We start from the raw sequence: 19,796 nt of genomic DNA, 5'->3' as shown, positions 1-19,796 counted from the left end.
TGAAACTCATGATTTTTGACTTTCTGTTGCCAAAAATCACATGATAGTTTTACTGTTAAAAATTGTTTTGTAAATGTAACTTTGTTTTGTTCAATTCACTTGACAAGTTGTTCTTTTTTCATACCAAGCATCACATGACAGTTTTACTATACTGTACTAAAGCTTATTTTGTGAAAGTAACTTTGTTTTTGTGCTATCTATTTTCAACGGTTTCCAGTTTGTTTTATGTTTTGATTTTTTTTTTTTTGTTATAATCATATTCTTTTAGTTGTACAAAAATTTTTAACATTTGAAACTATTTTGAATAAAGTTGTTGTTTAACATAAGTTGATAATTGACCAAACTAAACTTTATTATTCATAATTTGGAAAGGTAGTTATATTTTTTAGAATAAAATTCTTTGAAAAGTTGTTTAGTCAAACATAGGATAGTTTTTAATTAAAGCTTAAAAATAATAATCTAAAGTTGTTAAATTAAAAGTTAAAAGAAAAGATTATATTTAAGTAACTCATTAAAACTACTTAAACTAAATTTTATGCTTTAATAAGATATTTAACTACTGTTTTTAAAAGTTACAATTAGTTTTTACTTAATTTAAGTAGTTATTTTCTTAAAGTGAGTGCAAATAATTTAAAGCTACACTGAAAATAACTACTTATAATCAGTTTTAATTTAAGCATGTTTAGTTTGTTATGCTAAAACAGTTATTGGATTTAGTTGTTTAAGTAGAAAAGATTAGTATAAGTTTATAGGCTTAAAAATACAAGTACATAGTCATAGTGGTTTAGTCAAGAATACTTGTAATTTAATGTTTAGATTATTTGCAATTTTAGATTACATTAAGTTTAAGATTAACTTTGTTGTTTTCTAATTCAAATAAAGATTCGTTTAAGTGACAACTAAAGATAAATAGTTCAGCATAAACGTTCAAAAAGTTTTTTGGATTCTTATATTAAACATAAAGCTAAATTTCTTTTTTGAATTTATTTTTATACCTATTTAGACAAATCTTTTAAATCTAATTTAGGTGTTGAGCAGTAAAAACCAGTTAAATTTGTTTTAAACCAGCAGACTATATTAAAAGTAAATAAAATATGGGTGGTAAAAGTAGAAAAACTGCAAAAATCTACCCCTCACTGAGGCACATGGAGGAATCAGGAAGAGCTCAGGAGGAGAGAGGTTACCCTGAAGTCCACACCTACACCATCAAGGATGAGGATTACTGTAACGATTACCAGCAAGGTATGAAATTTTTGCTTTAAAATTATTTTCAGCAAGGTATGAAAGTTATGCTTTAATTTTATTTCTAAATTTAATTAATACAGACTGGATATTTGTCTTATATTATGTTTATATTTGAAATATATTCACTTAACAAAATTTTGGGGCTATCAGCAAGGTAATGGTCATATCAGTAATGAAAACTTTATAAACCTAGATTAAGCATAATTTTAATTTTTTTTTATAAGCTGTAAAGTTAAAAGGTAATCATAAAGGTTGACAACAAGGTTTGAAGTATTTCGAATTGGTGTATACGAATTATCTACAGAACTTTTATTTAGAGTAAAGTAGCTTTATATAATTAGTTTATACTATTTATTTGATTAATCTCCTGTTTGTAAAACATTGATATATATTTAGACATGGTCCATGAGAGCAGGAGAGGACAAGAAATGAACAGTTACCAAGGTGATTGTTACCAAGGACAACCTGGAAACCAGATGTCCGTGTACCAAAAACCTGGATATGAGCGTCTACAAGTAAGTGACATTTGTTACATACAAGAGGATTTTACATAAATATTTTCTAAATAACTTGTATTTTCTCTAGTATAAGTTGGGTAACTCTCTGTTTTTCATTTTTCATTTTTACAAGATTCTTAGATCCAATAGAATTTAATAGGATCTAGTAACCTAGATCGTTCTTAGATCTTTTGATTGGAATGTTCACTTAAGTTATAATATTTATAAGCAAACATATTAAGTATTATCCACAAAAAAGGATCTAATAAAAAGAATGTTGTTTAAAGTTGTTTTAAGTAAATATTTTTACTTGTTTTAAGGAAATACTCTTTTAAAATTAATTTACATTTTTCACAGTTACTTTTCGTCGGGTTGAAGTTGTACTACTACTTACAGGGTTGCCACTTTACCTGGAATCCTGGAAAAACCTTGAATTTGACATTTTAGGCAAAAAAAAACCTGGAAAAACCTGGAAATTAAAAAATTTTGAAAAAAAAAATGAAAAACCTAAAATTTTGAACAAAAAACCTGGAAAAACCTGTAATTTTTAAGAATTTTAACATGTTCAGTAGTATAATTTCAGTTTGACTCAAAAATTTTATCATATAGATAAAAATTTTGTCATCACTAAAAATTTTTTTATATAAAAAACACGTTTTAAGTAGCTTTACAGTACCTTTTCAATCTTTTTATACTATTTAACACAGTTTCTTACCTTAAATTTAACTTTAAACTAAAAAAAGATCCAAAAATGTGTACTTTTAAAAACCTGGAAGAAATTTGAAAACGTGGAAAAATTTTTGAAAACACGAGTGGCATCCCTGTACTTTGAACATAACATCTTTTTCTTTTAAAAAATAAGAAATTATATATCTATTTAGGAAATATTAATTCAAAGTTAATTAACATTTTTCCACAGGTACTTTTCATCGGGTTGAAGTTGTACTATTACCCGGGCGAGGACATCGACATCAAATTCGAGGTCACGGACGCCAGCGGGATGAACGTGAAGGTCGACTGCTACGTGAGTCTGTACAGGGCTGATTACGACAACGCCAAAGACTACCTGTTCACTCATCCGTGCAAAATTGAAGATGCCGATTACGGATACGTCACCATGCCTGGTTAGTTTGGTTGTTACGTCACTGCTCGTTCTTAAGTTGTAATTATATTAATATATAACTATTTCTTATTAGTTTATTCACGTTTACTGGATAAATGATCTATTAAAACCGTTATTAGAATATTTGTTAGTTTATTGTTACTAACAAATTGTTACTATTTGTAGTTAGCTTGATTGTTAAACTTTAGGTAGTTAACAAAATAAAATAAATTATTTAGTTATAAACATCCACTACAAGTTTGTTTTACTGTCATAAGTATATCAAAACAAATATGTACAAATGTTGTAATCTCGTCAGCATATGAACAGTACCGTGCATTTATTCTTATTGTTATTAAAGTTTCAAAAACATATATAAACAATATAATGCATTACACTACAATTATTCTTACTCTTATTTCAAAAACAAATATGAATATAAATAAACCAAACAACTGACACGTTTAGCTTCCGAGCTCCCGAAGGACGGAGGAGACTGCATTGTGGCATTCCAGAACAAGAAGAAGGATCAGAACACCGGGATGCCGGTCCCACCCGTCATCAGTCGAAGCTTCTTCATCGTCGGCGAGGAGAGACTTCCGCTGAATCAGAAGCAACCAATGAACAGGTTTGTAGTTAAATTTTTGTGACTGTTTTATAAACTTTCTTTTTATACTTTTTTATATTTATAACCTTCAGCAATCTACAGTTGTTTTTGAGAAAAAACTTGATGGTAAAATTTTTTGTTGTTATTTTATTAAGTCTTGCAATCTCTTTTAATTACAAACTAGTACTTCAATTTAATTTAAAATTGCCTAACAAAAGTTGGCATTAATAAAGAACTTTTCAAGAAGCTCTTAAAAGAAACAACGTAACAGACAAGACATAAGGATTTCTATTATTTTGTGATATAAGTATTTTGTTTATTTATCAAAAAGTATCAACTGAAACAGGTTGAACACTGACGGCATGTTTATGCATCTCTTCAACAAACGAGAGAATGACAAGGAGAATGAGGTTAGCTTTTATAAGATTTTTTTAATAATCATTTTATAATGCTGAATTGTTACAAGACCTAACTAGCGTATATTTTATTCGTTTTCAACTGAAAAATATCCAAGAACAGTATGTTAGTAAAAGTTAATAGAATAAGTCAATTAAAAACTGACTTTGAATTAAAATATGACAAATAAAATAAATATCGTTATTAAGTAACCTCGACCAAGTTGACGCTGTTCAAAGTTTTACCACTAAGTCTTGATGACAAAAATTTTACTCAGCTTACTTTCACAAGCGTAAAACCAAAATTTTTTTATACCAAATTGTTTTTTTTCTGATAATGCCAATGGAACGCACAGAGGAAAATGGTGCCTACAACTATTGTGACGTATGTGTCAAAAATATTATGACTTTGTTTCTTAACTGAGCACATTTTTTTGACATTTGTCCGTTTTTTTGATTTATATTTATATTGATTTTGATTTATAGATGCTAGTTGAAAAATTTTTCGCATATTTCGATTAATGTTAGAACAAAAACTGTAACATCAATGACAATCTAGCTTATACAATGACTTTGATAAAACTAAATGTATATGCAGTTGAAGCCTTACAAGGCCAAATTTATTCATTTATCAATATAAAAACAACAAATTCAACATCCTATGATATTCTAGTTTATAAACTAAACAAAACCATCGTTAAAAGCCATAGTAACATTATTCTAAAGACAAGAACATTAACACCTATTGGTAATGTAGCTTACTCAGATTTTTTTTTGCGTTTTCACCCATATTTATAATCAGGTCAAGCCATACAAGGCAAGCTTCGAGCAAGCTGATCCTGTGTCCAGCAGACTGCAGGAGCTGACTGAGGAGGAAAGATTAGAGTATCTCAAGTCTGTAGAAGAAGAAAAGAACGGTAAAGAGGTAATAAAATAGTGCAATATAAGTGGTATTAATTATTACTTTGTTAAATACAACACCAAACAATGATTTTCATCCATAAACTTATAACAAAGAGGAGTATAATGGTTAAGAGGTTAATTTTTTATTGTTATAGAAGTAATATCTTTTAATCAGCTTGTAGACCTGTAATATTATACCAGCAATTCAATTACTAGCTTTATACATAACACGATATTATTTTATTTATCTCAAGTCTCTGGATGATAACAAAAAAGGGTAAAGTTGTAGTAGAATTTTTATAATAATAACGCTTGAAAAAATTATTAGATATAACGCTAAACATTACTTTTTAGTCTTAAACTTATAGTTTTGTTATTGAAGATTAATTACAACACTGACTTTTCACAAAGAAATTAATTATGATTAAAGACTCAAAAGATATTTTTTATACAGCAAGCACCATTGGTTATCTCCCACTGGAACAAGTTCTTTGACAAGCAGCTTTCTGATAAGGTTTGGTTAAAGTATTCCTGTAAAATTTAAGTAAAATTTTTGTAATACATATTTATTTTTTGCTCTACGAAAAAGCTATTAACAAAGGTTGTCTAAAATTATTTAAAATGAATTTTAACAAAAGTAAAATAAATAAACTTTTATCGAACAAAACTAATATTTTACTTCAAATTAATACTTATAAACGTTTTTATCCGTTTGATATGATTTTTAGAAAGGTTAGTTGTAGAAGTTTTTTTGTGTACAAATACTTAATACTATAATTTTAATATTGACAGATCAACAAATCATTTGAGAGGAGCCAAGTTGGTGCTGCCAACCAAATGAGAGCAGATGTTGTCAACATTTTGAAGCATTTCCCCGAAAACAGTTATATGAATGAGGTGAAAATATCAATAGTCTTTTTGCAATAAAATCTTTGATTAAATTTTCTACATTGTTTATCTTTCAGTAAAATATATATTTTACATTTGCCTAAATTTAAACAGTTAAGTAGTAAACTTTTAAATTATAAACCTTATTAACAAAAACTTGATTTAACCTTCCTAAAATATAATTAGAAACCTATTTTTAACAGTTACCTTTATTCGTAATAGCTTTTATTATAAAAAAAAATACCATAGATAATTGACACAATTTTAACAAAATACTTGATTTAATTATATTTTTACTGTTTGTTTAAACTTTTGTTCACAGTTGTACAACTTGATCGACTACATTGTTTGTGGCGATTTGGATTTGAACGAGTGTAAAAAACTTGTCAAGTACATGCTCACTTGTTGTAATGCTTGGGTGGACGAAGTGGTAAGTTTTTTTTTAATTGTTTATTTATGTTTTAATTAAGTTAGCTTTATAATATCTTCAAACTTTTATTTTATATAGCGTCTGATTTGCTTGAAAAATTTAATACTCTAGCTAAGATTAATTGTCATTACCTAAAAAAATGAAAATGAATGCTTAATTTTAACAAAAATAAAAAAGTCACATGAATATTAAAAACACAATTTAGTACCAAATATAATACAATATATATATATACAGAAAAAGACCTACAAGAGGCTGCCTTGGGGACAGGGTAAAGTTGATGAGCTTGAAGTTCTCAGCATGATTGCCAAGTATCTAAACGCGTTAGTTCCACCTATTATTTAATTGAACATTATTTTTAAAAAGAAAGTTAAATAAATATATATGGTATAATTAGTCTACTAAATAACTTGGATTTTTTAAAAACTGTAAGGTAATTGTCGTGTTATTCAGTTTTACACAAATACTAAATTCATCAATTAAAAAAAAAAAACGTAAATAGTTAAAACCTTTAAGATATTTTTTTTGTAAAATTTTTACAAAAGTAAACAAAATGGACAAACTGAAAAAAAGTTTATATGGTTTTAGGATATTCTTTTATGCAAAACTTACAGTTGCTCTAGTTAAGAGTATATCATAATCATCATTGAGTTATACATTTTATTCTAGTTACAAAAATTTATAAAATATAATTAAAAATGCGTAAAATATTTTATGCTAGATAGATCTGCTTTTTTGCGAGATAGTGGATTACTAACTACCTACATATATCTAATGTACTTGTTTGTTAATTTAAATAAAATTCCAGTCCACAAAACCAAGAGGAGTTGGAAGCGAAAAAGAAGGAAGAGGAAGTAGACTACTTCGATTCCTACACGGTTTGTTTTTGTTTTTGTAATAGTAAAAGAAAAATGCATGGTAGTACAACATAAAGGTGTGAAACATTTTCAAAGTAATTTGTTAACATAAAATACTGCTAATTTAAAAACTTGATTGTCAATAAAGCTCCACAAGTAATTTAATACCTAGAATGTAAACTAAAATTGTTTTCATATAAGACTTATAAATTTAATAACTAATGGACACAAAAAACTAATACAGGTTGTAGACGCTGACGAATACATTGAGAACAACTTGAAGGAAATCAAAAGGTTGGCTGAACTCAACAATGCACCCGTTGTTCCGAACCAAGCGACTCAGGAGTGCGCTGTTTACAATCCAAACACTGCAGAAGTAAGTTTTTTGTACTAGTTTTTACTATTCAGTTTCTTTGTAAATAATTAAGTCATTAAATACTTAGTTGGTGTACTGCAGAAAGTCAGTATGAAGTAGGTATGTATACATTAAGTTAAAAAAATTTATTATTGTTTTAGTTTAGATATTCAAAAAGCAGTATAATTTTTTTGTTTAAACTGTTTTACTAATATTTTTACCCAACTGTGTTAGACAAAGCTCTTAAAATTGCGCAATTTACGATCCAAAGACTGTTTAATTTAAGTTAGGTAAAACATTTTTGTGAGTTAATTTAATTACTTCAAATAGTAAGTTAAAGTTTCCATTTTATTAATGATAAATATTTGAAAATATATACTTAATAAATCCGCGATAAGCAACCAAATTACATAACATAAGAACAAAAGAGTTTTTGATTCACTTTTAACAAAAAAACACGTTAAAACACCAGATAGTTTAAAACCTATCATGATATGAGATTTTTTTTTGATCTAACTACTTAATTTATGACATAAAACAACACTTATTTTAACAGAATGACATAAGTGTATAAATACTATAATTAATTAGCTTTTTAAATAAAAACGCTTCAAAAATAAGATTAAGATAAATTATAATAAATTAATATATATATATATATATATATATATAGGTTTTTATTCTGTTTTCAACAATAATTAATTCAATATACAGAACAACATGCGTGCGGAGGAAATGAAGAAGAGTTACATGGCCAACATCCATCCTGAAGACTGGAAACAGTTGGTAGATGACACTATCGAGTACCAGATGGATGATGCTTTGAAAGAGATCATGAGTAACTGCGATAACAACACCCTTGTTATCATGAACATCGTGAAAAAGTTTGTATTGTTGTTTGTTCAGGAGTAATTGTAATTTATATAAAAAAAAAAAAATGTTCGGATTATTTTTAAGAAGATTAGAACTTTATAAAACTAAAAAGATACTAATATAAAAGTTTGAGACTAGTGTCACAATAGGTAATAATTTTAATAACTACTATAATATTTTCAACAGCAAAGGTCAACAGAAAGCCAAGGACACCTTTTCCAAGCATCAAGATGACATCATCGAAAAGTCTAAGGCACAAGTAAGCTCCTTAATGTTTATTTTATAATATTGTAATACATATAACATCATAACAAATAAATTAATTGAGAGTGTAAGTTAATAACAGTTCTAAGAAGTTCTAAGCAACTTATACAGTTCTGAAAGTTGTTTCTCAGACTAATAATATAAAAGATAGAACTAAACAAATAAAGATATTATAAAACGTACTACTAAAATATGTTTTCAGGTTCAGAACTCCGCACCTGGAGTTGTTGTTATGGATTTGAATGAGGATGACGATGTTGAATGCAAGGAAGAGAACTCTGCTCTCAGGAACGCTTACAACCGCATGATGTAAGTTTAAATAAATAAAAGTAATAAACGTGTTTTAGTTGAAAGTTATAGCTTTTTTAAACTTATAATCTTACAATGCGTGCATCATTGTCTATAAAAAGTAAAATTATAAGTTTTTTTTTATGTTTATTAAGTAAATTAGCATAAAGTGTTTACTTTGGTACAAATAAAAACTTAACTTATTTAAGGACATCTTGGTAGAAAATTCAATTTACAGTGTAAACGTAAAGCATAATTTACTTAATATAAAATTTAAATCAAGTAAAAAAAAGGGTTAAATTCATTAATTATCGAACAAAATCCACCTTAGCTACTTACAACTCAACTAAATAACTTGAAACATTTATAAACTAACTGAACCAAACAAACTATAGTGAGAAGGAAAGCAGCAGCTTCTTCGGATACAACCACGATGAAGACTCCTCAGATGAAGATGTTCACCAGAAGCGCGCTTATGTTAGTTTGTTTATATCGTACAATTTTTTGGTTACATGACAATTCAAATTCGGACAATTCAAATTCTTGAGAAAATATTTAAAAGACTATATCACAATAAATGAATCGAATTTGAAACAAATAAAAAATACATATGTAGATCTTATTATTATCTACGAGCCACTTTTTTCTTCTTTCAAAATCTTAAATATTTTTCAAAAATTTTTTAAATTATTAAAAATAACTATGTTTTTTACTTTATTTAGACCATATTACAAATTATGCTTAATTTTCTTCGAAAAGAAAAAAAATGACTTGTAGCTATTAATATGACCTGCGTATGTATTTTTTATTTTTGACAAATATACATTAAATTTTAATTTGTGGCCGTTTGAATTTTTTTCAAGAATTTGAATTGTTTTAATTTGAATTGTCCGAATTTGAATAGTCGTACCCCCCAATTTTTTGAATATAAAAAAATACATGTACTGTTTGTATTACTAGAAAAATATGTAAGATAAAGTGTTTGAGGAATGCTTTTACAATTTAGGCTTTCATCATAATTTAGTGTAAAAGATTATGATTTAAGACGTTTACAATAAACGTGCTTGTGTCATTTTTTATATTGTGTGTATTTGTTTGTGTTAAATTTTAAAAATATGATGAAACTAAGTAAACACAGATTAAAAATAACATAAAGATTTTTTATGTTTAATTAAGTTTTATTACTTTACACTGACGTAACAGATTATGATTGATTTGATGACTTAAAATAGCATACTTAATTTTGTTTTGTAATACAGGGTGAACAAACATGGAAGGACTTCAAGTTTAAAAAACTACCAAAGTTGATCAAAGACGGTGTCAAAAACGGTAGCATGAGCGGAGTCAAGGGGCTTAAGAAACTTGTTAAGAAGTAATAAGATAAATTAATTCAAAATTTACTTTAATTTTGGTTATATTTAGTTATTTTATACTACTATTGTTTGAAAAGCTCAGATTAACTTAGTATTATTTTAAGTTTTACTCTAAATAAAGATACATCCATTTAAAATTTCATTTAAATTAATTCGAAATTTGGATAAAAATTCTAAACTTTTTTTACAGGCACAGCAAGAAGGCTGCAGTCAACGTCATCAACTACGTCAATGTGTATAACTTCTACAATATGCCTATGGATGCGAACGTTCAACAACCTAGTTACCAAGTAATTTGTTGTATATATTCGAGTATAAATTATTTTGTACCACACTTTTGTTTGTCTGTAGTGTGTTTTAAAAAAGCACTTTACTAACTTAAAAACCTATAAAACTTTGTTTAGTAATCAGGATAAGAGTTTTATTCATTAATTAATTATTTTAAATAAAGCACAAAACACTTTTAAATGCAAATATCAAGTTGATATCTACTTGTTTTAAACTAATTTGAAAAATACTATAATAAAATCAACGCAATTTTTAGTAAAAACTAAACTTTCAGCTATAATTTAAAAAAACTTTATAGCAGACAACGCACAACGAGTTCGTCCAACCGATGACCAACGCCATCGAGTTTGCCGAAAGAAGGAGGAGGAAGAAGCACGCTTCAAGCAGGAGCAGCACTTCGTCTGAAATCAAAAAAGCTTTTGACGGCTGCTACGACGATCTGAAGGACTTCCTGAAATCGTTTGTTGTTTAACATGAAACTACTAGGATAAAGTTGAATATATTGATAAGTAAATAAAAAGGAGTAAGATCTTGTAGTAAAATTTATTTTGTTAATCTACTATGAAAAAAGTTCAGGTTATAGCGCTCGAGAATATAAATTTCAGATTGAAGTGATATGTTCAAAAACTGAATAAGTCTCTTAAATAGTTTAAGACTATTCTAAAACTAATAAACTATTGATTTATTAATAGTTAAACAAGACTATTGACTTTTTTTATCTATACAAACTTCAACAGAGAGATAAAGGGACTGATGAAGGAGGCTTTGAACGAGTGTGATGTGAAAGTTGAGAAGGAAAAGCAAATCAGGAAGAAAATGGTTGAAGAGAGCGACTCCTCTTCTTCGGAAAGTGAGAGTGAAAGCTCAGATGATAGTGATCAAGAAATGAAAAAGAAGGTTTAAATTGTTTTTAATGCTATCATTATTCATGTACTATCAAATAATTTTATAACGTACAAAGAAGGTTTTAACAATTTGTTGTTGCTATCTAAATCAGCCAAACTTTATTAAGAGCTAATACTACATTTATGAGCAATATTTTTAAACTCATGCTTGCAAAACGTACATATCACAACCTCATCAAAAAAGTACTTTAGCACTGATACTATTTTAGAAACCGTTGGGTTTAGGAAATAAAGCATGGACTAATTCAACTTCTTTAAATAAATTTTAATATCAGATTGTCTGAAAGCTTATTTTAAAGTATGTTCGGAAGGTTATTGATAAGTGCCATCAACGAAATTACCTGTTTTATTCAAACCCTTCCAATACGAACAGGCTCCAGTGAAGAAGACTGTTAAGAAGAAGGTCGCAAAGAAGGAGGAAGCTTACGAGAGGATGGTGAGAGAAAGAGCGGAAGAGCAAGCTCACAGGGAGTGGGAACAGATGTACAAAGAGGAAGGAGAGAGACTCGCTCAAGGTTAGAAATTTAATTGGACAAAGATATGAAAATAAATAAAAATAAAAGTTTCCTGCTTCAAATTGACATCGTATACTTTTTGATTAGTTTAGTTTAAATTTTAAACAAGTTTTACAAGAAAATATCTATAAAAAAAAGTACTCAATCACATGTTGATTGGATAATATATGTTCTTTTTTATTCAACTAAAACAAGTGGCGTCAAGACGTCATGTAGTTAGCGGAGCAACATATACCACTTTGATTACATCTGTTTCCGTTAGTTGAACAGAATATTTTAAAATGTGCCATTTAAATAGAGTACAACATCATTAGATTTGTCGTACAGCTGCTCCGCAATCCCTATGACGTCACTAAGTGTCCTGAAAAGCGTATTTTTTTTATCTAATTGAATCATTATACATTTTATAGAGGAAGCACTGAGAAAAAAACTGGCGATGGGAATGAGCGAGATGGAGTTGAGAGCCAAGAAGGAACTGAAGGCGAGAAAAAGAAAGGAGGCTGAAAACTGCGAGCTGAAAATGAAGCTGGAAATGAAAAACGAAGAGATGGAGTTGAAGAATGAGGAGCATAATAGGTTAAACATTTATTTACTTGTTTATTCTATAACGACGTTTATCATATTAATTGTACAATTAAGCAGGTATATTCTATTATGTGTAATTTTTATACTTTAATTTTTATAAATTTTATTAAATGTACTACAAAGTTTATTGATTTTGAAGTAACGCCTTATATTAGGTTCTTGAATTTTATAATCTAGGAAACTTATCGCTTGTAACAAAACAACTTTAGATAGATTTTAATTTTTAAATAGGGACTTGGAAAAGTTGGGAGACGCTCTCACTGTGTTGCAGATGAAGAAGTCGATGGCCGAAAAGGAGAAGAGGGAAAGGATGAGGAAGGAACAGGAGAATAACGCTCTCAAGATGAAGGTTGTTATGTTATGTATATACAATATTAGTATAAATAAGGTTATGTTAAACACTAAGCATATTAAATTTAACTTTGTAATTGTAATGTTATGGTTACCTGAATAAAGTATATGCTATAATTTATGATTAATGTTTATTAATAGAAGGAAACATTATTTCGTGAATAGAATTTTTTAAATATATACTGCTAACTGTGGTTAGGTTCGTAAACTGTGTATAGTTCATGTACCTTTTACATTTTTTTCTTGCGTTTTGAAAAAATAAATTTGAATAAAATAAAGTTTTGAATAAATATAAATTACTTTTTAATTTTTTTTTTCTAAAGCTCGACATGAAGAAGGAGCAAATGGAGCAGCAGAAGCAGGAACACACCAAAGATCTGGAGGAGTTGGGAGAAGCTCTGAAGAAGCTTCAGATGAAGCAGATGGGAATGGGAGATTCTTACAAGGTTGGTGATTTTCTTATTCGAGAATAATTATTTCTTACTTGTTACAGTTTACATTTAAGTAAAAGCATTTGATACCAGTTATATCGATTATTTTCAAGTTTATCTATTTGAACAATACTACTTATCAGGTTCTTTACTGTTGTACTCTATAGTAATTCGTTGTTTATTTTGTTCTCAATAAATAACACTAAAACTAATTTATTACATAAATTTTTCATAATTTATGTTTTTTTTCAAGAATTCTTATACCGATGATGAAGACAATGATGTCTATCAAGTTAACAAGAACAGAGAATTTGGTGGATGTTTATCCAAACAGGTTAGTATGTTTGTATGGTTTGACATTATAACAAACTCAACTGTTTTTGTTTACAGCCGGTTGTATAAATCTATAATACTTTTTTTTTTCTTTAACATTTTCTTTCTATGCTATGTTAGTATTGGTGAAAATAAACAAGAGCACAGAGTTAATATTGTAAATAAGGATCATGAACTGTATTTTTTTTGAGAAATATATTAAGCCTCATAACTATATTAAAAAATTTTTTTTTATTTAAGTTGTGCGTTGTTTAACAACTATGAAGTTTATTACAAAAAAAAGGTTTTATGTATAATATTATTGCTAAATTTTACTACACGATGTTAGTAGTACGTTTTAAATAGCTTTAACATTCCAATTCTAAAGTGTAAACTAAGCAAAATCATATCAGCTCTCATATCACATAAACATCATATTAAAAAACTATCAGTAAAGTTTGTTGTGCAATATTTAAAGTCTCAATGCTTTTGACTTAATTAACTAACCAAACAACATTAATAACACGGTAAAAACACTCACTTTAAACCTTTTCAGCACAAACTTTACTCAAATATCATACTACAATCACTAACATTGAATTTAACATTATATCTCCAGGACTCTAATGATCACCATTTTAAAACTATCTCAAAACACTAATAAGACGGTAAAAGTACTCACTAAGAACCATTTCGAAACTAACTTTACTCAAACACCATACTCTAAACATTAACATACAAAAAAAACAACATTATTATTTTCAAAAGCCTGATGATGGTCTATCATACCTTTGTACTTGCAGTCTTCTTTGTGCACTTAAGCCACCATGTTGACTTTTAACATTTTTATTAATACTCGGTTGATTATTCATATTATTTTTACCACATGGATTGCTATCATGCAATATTCGTGATACTCTGTGAACACTTAAGCTGCCGTAAGATTTTTATTTTAGTATTCATACTCATCATCTTCGGATATTGATGTAGAAGGACTTTACTCAATACATTTAAATATTTATATCAGTCATTTCGAACTTTCTGCTATATTTAAATATAAGCTTTTTTTTTCAAGTTTTGTTTCTTTCAAAAATTCAGACTTATCATCTTCGAATATTGATGAAGATTAGTTTTACTCAATTTATCTACATATTAGCCATATCTAATGGTTTATCATACCCTAATACACGCAATACTCTTATGATCAATTTTTCATCTCATGTTGATTTTCAGCAACCAGACGACTCTTCATCATCGGAAGATGATATGTACATGGATACTATTTACTCTTCGGACGAGGATGAGGACACCCCCTGGCACAGGTGCTTCAACGCGAGAGACGAAGCGGAGGCGACCAAGAGAAGCATGGAAGTAAATTATCAGAAGTAAGATTTTTTTCATGTAAAATGCATAATATAATAAAACTAATTCAATCGAGGCGTTCATAAATAATAATTTTTTTGAAGAGAACGTATAGATATAATTAAAGTTTTATTTAGACTAGATCTTGTCTCATACTAAACATAGTAATAGAAATATGCCAAACAAAGTTAACTTTGATCATACCTATTTGGTGTGCAACTAATGTAATATTAATATTATTACTAATATACTTATGTATCAAATTTGTTTTTGGTTGTCGCCATATTCAGAAACAGTTTTTTTTTTACTTAAATATGATGTAATATGGTATATTAACATTTCCTAAAGATTTCGATATTTTATTTTGGAATGTTTTTAGACGTGCCCAAGCTCACCAGGAGAAAATGAACGAGTTGGAAGTTGCATTCATCAACGGAATGTCCAGAGAAGATTTCGAAGCGTCAGTTTTCTTTTATTTAATGAGAAAATAATTGTTAAAATCTGAAATCGTTTAAACGTAAAGCATTTTATATTAAAACAAATCAAAGTAAAAAGAATTAAAACTTAAAAAAATTGTTACTGAGTATTTTGATGAAGTAGTATAGACAAAGCTAATTTAAGGTTTGTTCTATTACGGCAAATTATAAAAAAAAATCTATTTAATATGTGTTAGAAAACTTCTAAAGCAAACTCACTACATTTTTATTTTAATAAGTTTTTTTGATATTAAATCCAAATGTACTCAATTTCTTGTAAAAAAATAATGACTAATAAAAATATTGGGAAGATTTGTTAAAATTTAAATTGGTTATGACGTAACTTTACTTCGTTATAAAAACTGTTTAAACTCTACCTTATAATGAAAGTAAGTTGATATCAATGTACCTTTTTTTTTTCATTTTCTTCTGCATTTGCACCTCACATAATGTTTCATAAACTAAATCCTTATTTATTCGAATTAACTTTCTTATAAACACTTTTTAATTACAGTCAGTTTACTCAATGCTATTTTTTTGTCAAATTTTATTTTATTTACAGCATAAAAACAGTTTGTACTTATACCTTCCAATAATGTTTGTAAAACTCAATTTTTTTTACTTACGTAGTGAGAAAGCGGCGGAGAAGGCGAGTTACGAGAAGTACCAGGTGGAAAGCAACAGGGGAGTTGAGAAGCTGCAGGCGCAGATGAACTGGTTGACCGAACAGATGGAAGCCATGGAGGCTGATAGCAGGAACAAGAGGTATAATACAGAGGTGTAACAAGATCCCAGAAACACTTGCACATTCCTTATTTAACAACAAATTGCTTTTCTACTTCTGAACTGTTCCAATAAATTATGTTTCATTTATACTGAAGTTTCATTAAGTTAAATTATTTTACTTAAGGAAGTTAAAAAACAAAAGATAATTTCTTCCTTCTAGGACGGACAAAACTAGTACATTGCTTATTCAATAGTAGATATATTGCTAATTTATTTACTTCTGAACTGTTCCAACAAACTATATTTCATTTATATTGTGAAGTTCTTTATATTTAAAGTAATTTATTTATGGAAATTGAATAAACAGACAATAATTTCTACCTTCCAGGCACACTAGTACAACACTTTCTAAATTCAAATAAATATATTGTTTTTCTACTCCTGTCTTGTTGCAATAAATTTGTACGTTCGTTCAAACCGCGCTTTCTTTAAATAGTTTAAACATCATTTCTTTTAATTTATCGTGGAGGTTAAATGATGATGGTGTTTTATAAACAACTCAACATTAATTTCTACCTTCAAGGGGGGAAGGCAACGCTAGTACATTCTTTGAAATAATAGAAAAATATTTTAAGAAATACACACGTTTTCGGCCAAGACATCAAATTACTTAAAATTTAGGTTGATAATCAAATTTATATTTTACTGTTGATAACAATTTTAAACTACTTTAGAACAAGGAGTAAAAATAAAAATTTAATTTGTACTCACTCCGTACTACTTTTTGAAGGCTTACAAAGTTTTTCATATGCAGACTGAAATGCTGCACTGATTTAATAGCTTTTTTATAGGGTAGAGAAATTAACATTTTTAAAGGTACGCACTAGATCTCAAAAATCAAAGGGTTTTTCTGATTTGTAAAACTAAAAGACGAATGAAGTTAAAAGGTTATTATTATAATACGATTGTCACAAATATAAAACAACAGTTTTTAAGTCAAAAAATTTTTGAAACAAGTAAAAAGTATCTTTTTTTTTACAAAAATGACGGTTTCATATGAACAGTTTATTATAATAATAATAGTTTATTGAACAAAAAGCGAAAAAAAAAACAGAAATTTTTTGCTCAAAAATGTTTTGGTTCAATGACCTGGATAGCAAAAAGACCTCTCGGTCATCGAGTTGCATACCCAAACTTAATCAATATTATAATGAGCTAAAAATGAAAAAATATATATTATAGTATAGTAAATATTTAGTAGACAATAAATAAAGTAAATATAAATATTGCTTATTTGAAAAACTTTTTTTTAATACATTCTACGAAAACCCATACTGTATATTGTAAAGTTTTTTAAAAAGTTAATTTGGTTGTGTATTCTTCTGACTTAAAATTATAGCTTTGTTCATTGTTACGGTTATAAGTTTTCCAAACCAAACCAAAAATTTTATCACTACCTTAATTTTATTATTTTTCCATTTTGTAAACCTTGTTTTGTATTCAAGTAAAATGTCTCTAAGCCAGGGATCGGCAAACTGCTTGAGCTTCAATTCCTGACAAAAAAACATGTTTTTTTTTCTTATTTGTAGTTTAATAATGTTTATCCAAATTATACTATGATTGAATCAAAAGTAAAAAAGTATTAAAAAAGTAGTTTTGATTAATTAAAATAATTAGATTGTATAAATAAGTATTAAATTAATATGATTTTGTTATCAATTACCTTTTTAATGCTTTTACTTTGATCTAAAACATTTTATAGTTTATTCGCCTTATATACTAAGAGCTTAAGTACAAATAAATGTATATTTATTTACCATTTGATTTTAGAGGTTATACTATTACTTCATAAACCTAAGCTATGAGATAAAGCCGGTGCAAATTTTTCACAAAAAATCTAAAACTCTAATTCTTAAAAGTTATACAGCAGAAGTCGGCAGCTTTTTACGCTAAAGCCAGGTTTACTAAAAAAGTGATCTCCACAGAAAAGCTTTAAAAAACAAAAATGTATATTAAAAAAGATAAAATAAGCACTACGATAAACATTTATGTAAGCTTTTATTAGCAATACTTAATCTTGCTTCGATAGTATTTCAACCAAAAAGAACTAGATTTTTTTGTCGTGAGGGCCGAAATTTGCTGACCTTCTGTTTTATTGAAGCCACTCTTTAAAATTGTTGTAAAAGGTACTAATTTTAATTCATAGTTTTCGTTACATTTTAACGACAGTTAAACGAGTTTCAAGTATTTTATTGAAAATGTTTGACGTTTTTATAAATTAGATAGTATTCAAGCGTGTTTCAAATTTACATTAGTTTCAATAAAAATATTTGCATCTGAACTGCTAAGTGACGTAATCGTAAAAAGTTGCAAGATTTTCTTTAAATTGCAATATAAGTTCAAACGAATTGAGCATATAAAATCCATACATTTTACCTTATCGCTTTTAAATTTATAAGTCAACAAACTATTGACTGGAATTTTATTTCCAGAATATAATGAAACCACAACTACAAAACAGTTTAAAGCTGAATTTAAACAGTTTCGTTTCAAAGTGGTACAACAAAGATTTTAGTTCTAATTTTAAAGAAACGTCATAGCACATCAATCAAATAAACTAACTTATTTTTAAGACTTTAATCGCTCTACAACCACAGTTTTTGTACGTACAATATACAATTCCATTTTGCTTTAATTATGAAAATTGATTTTAAAAATCTTCTTAAGGTGTGCAGAACTTTTTACAGCAAGTTTTAAACTTTAATCATTAGATTCATCAAAATTGTCTATGAAAGTTGTTGAGTTTAAATTTTACTTTTTAAAACAATAGTCTGCACTCTGCACTATTTAAATAATTTTTTTTTTTGTAAAATTTTTTGACCTTCTAATTACGTTTTTCAAGTATAACGACAAATTAATAAAACTCAATAAATAACAAAGCGTGAGAATATAATAACAAAATATTGAGATTATGTTCTCTACTAATTCTTAATCCAGCTTCGGAACTATTTTATTGAAGTGCTTTAAATTTTAATTTAAGTTTTCTTAAAAAATAACTTAGAGAAGCGTTACTAAAGTTTTGCTTTTAAGTTTAATAGTAAAACATACTTTAGTCAAGGTTACGAAAACACAAAACGTTTACCAAGATGTTTTTGTTTAAAATAAAACAATATTGATTATACGCTTATAAAAATTCTGTTTTGAAACGATTGAGTTAACTAACTTTGATAAATAACATTTTAATTTTATTTACGATCTATTAGTTTTTAATGTGTTATGGTCTTCTAATATCAGTTGTTATCATAATATATATCTGTAAATCTATACGTTAGAATTTTTTTTTAGCATTAAAGATAACCAAAAAAATGTTATACACTTTGTATTATACCAAAGTGCCAGAGTATAAACATTGGATTTAGTATAGTTTAGGAAAAAAACACTTAGTAATCAGCTCCAGAGTAAATCAAGAGTTTTAGTGTAAGTACGAAAGTAATTAAGTATTCACAGTTATTTGACTGCTAAAAAAACATAACGATTGCAGCTCTTTACGACAGCTAAAAAGTGTGAAAAACCTAACAGTCCATTTTAGAAGTAAAATATACGTATACAACTGCTTAGCTACTTAGTAGAAAAAAATAAATAAAAAGCAGTTAAACAAAGTAAAAGTTTGAAGTAGTTGTAATAGGTAAAAAGTAGAAAATAAAAATTTAGATTGTATTATCTAGAATTTTCTGAATTACATCATTTATGCAGGCTTTAACATTAACT

General features: G+C 27.5%; 1 protein-coding gene across 2 annotated transcripts; it reads left to right on the top strand.

Moving 5' to 3' along the window:
* Positions 1 to 1,076: 1,076 nt before the first annotated feature.
* LOC145834194 (uncharacterized) lies at positions 1,077 to 16,175 on the top strand. Of its 2 annotated transcripts, none has more exons than XM_082941569.1 (28): positions 1,077 to 1,242; positions 1,642 to 1,760; positions 2,662 to 2,866; positions 3,313 to 3,472; positions 3,798 to 3,861; positions 4,649 to 4,771; positions 5,204 to 5,263; positions 5,542 to 5,646; positions 5,960 to 6,067; positions 6,305 to 6,390; positions 6,876 to 6,945; positions 7,169 to 7,300; positions 7,994 to 8,163; positions 8,339 to 8,411; positions 8,619 to 8,725; positions 9,100 to 9,181; positions 9,964 to 10,076; positions 10,268 to 10,367; positions 10,667 to 10,824; positions 11,103 to 11,262; positions 11,644 to 11,785; positions 12,196 to 12,361; positions 12,602 to 12,719; positions 13,045 to 13,167; positions 13,406 to 13,486; positions 14,698 to 14,849; positions 15,206 to 15,286; positions 15,933 to 16,175. In XM_082941569.1, exons 1-28 carry the CDS (start codon positions 1,095 to 1,097, stop codon positions 16,084 to 16,086), a joined length of 3,360 nt encoding a protein of 1,119 aa, XP_082797695.1. In that variant the 5' UTR covers positions 1,077 to 1,094; the 3' UTR covers positions 16,087 to 16,175. The 2 variants fall into 2 exon arrangements, with proteins under 2 accessions (XP_082797695.1, XP_082797694.1); XM_082941568.1 differs by having other exon boundaries at positions 10,664 to 10,824.
* The last annotated feature ends 3,621 nt before the right edge of the window (positions 16,176 to 19,796 follow it).

Source organism: Thalia democratica, chromosome 4 (genome assembly GCF_965202585.1).
Source record: "Thalia democratica chromosome 4, ktThaDemo2.hap1.1, whole genome shotgun sequence".
Classification (NCBI taxonomy): domain Eukaryota; kingdom Metazoa; phylum Chordata; class Thaliacea; order Salpida; family Salpidae; genus Thalia; species Thalia democratica.
The sequence above is the reverse complement of the archived record's forward strand: the minus strand, read 5'-3'. Positions and strand labels throughout refer to the sequence as shown.

Bases quoted from the DNA above. Each gene is read 5' to 3' on its own strand.
- LOC145834194 (XM_082941568.1), top strand. From the start codon at position 1,095: ATGGGTGGTAAAAGTAGAAAAACTGCAAAAATCTACCCCTCACTGAGG. The intron at 8,412-8,618 runs GTAAGCTCCTTA...ATATGTTTTCAG, and splicing joins TCGAAAAGTCTAAGGCACAA to GTTCAGAACTCCGCACCTGG. The intron at 8,726-9,099 runs GTAAGTTTAAAT...AACAAACTATAG, and splicing joins AACGCTTACAACCGCATGAT to TGAGAAGGAAAGCAGCAGCT.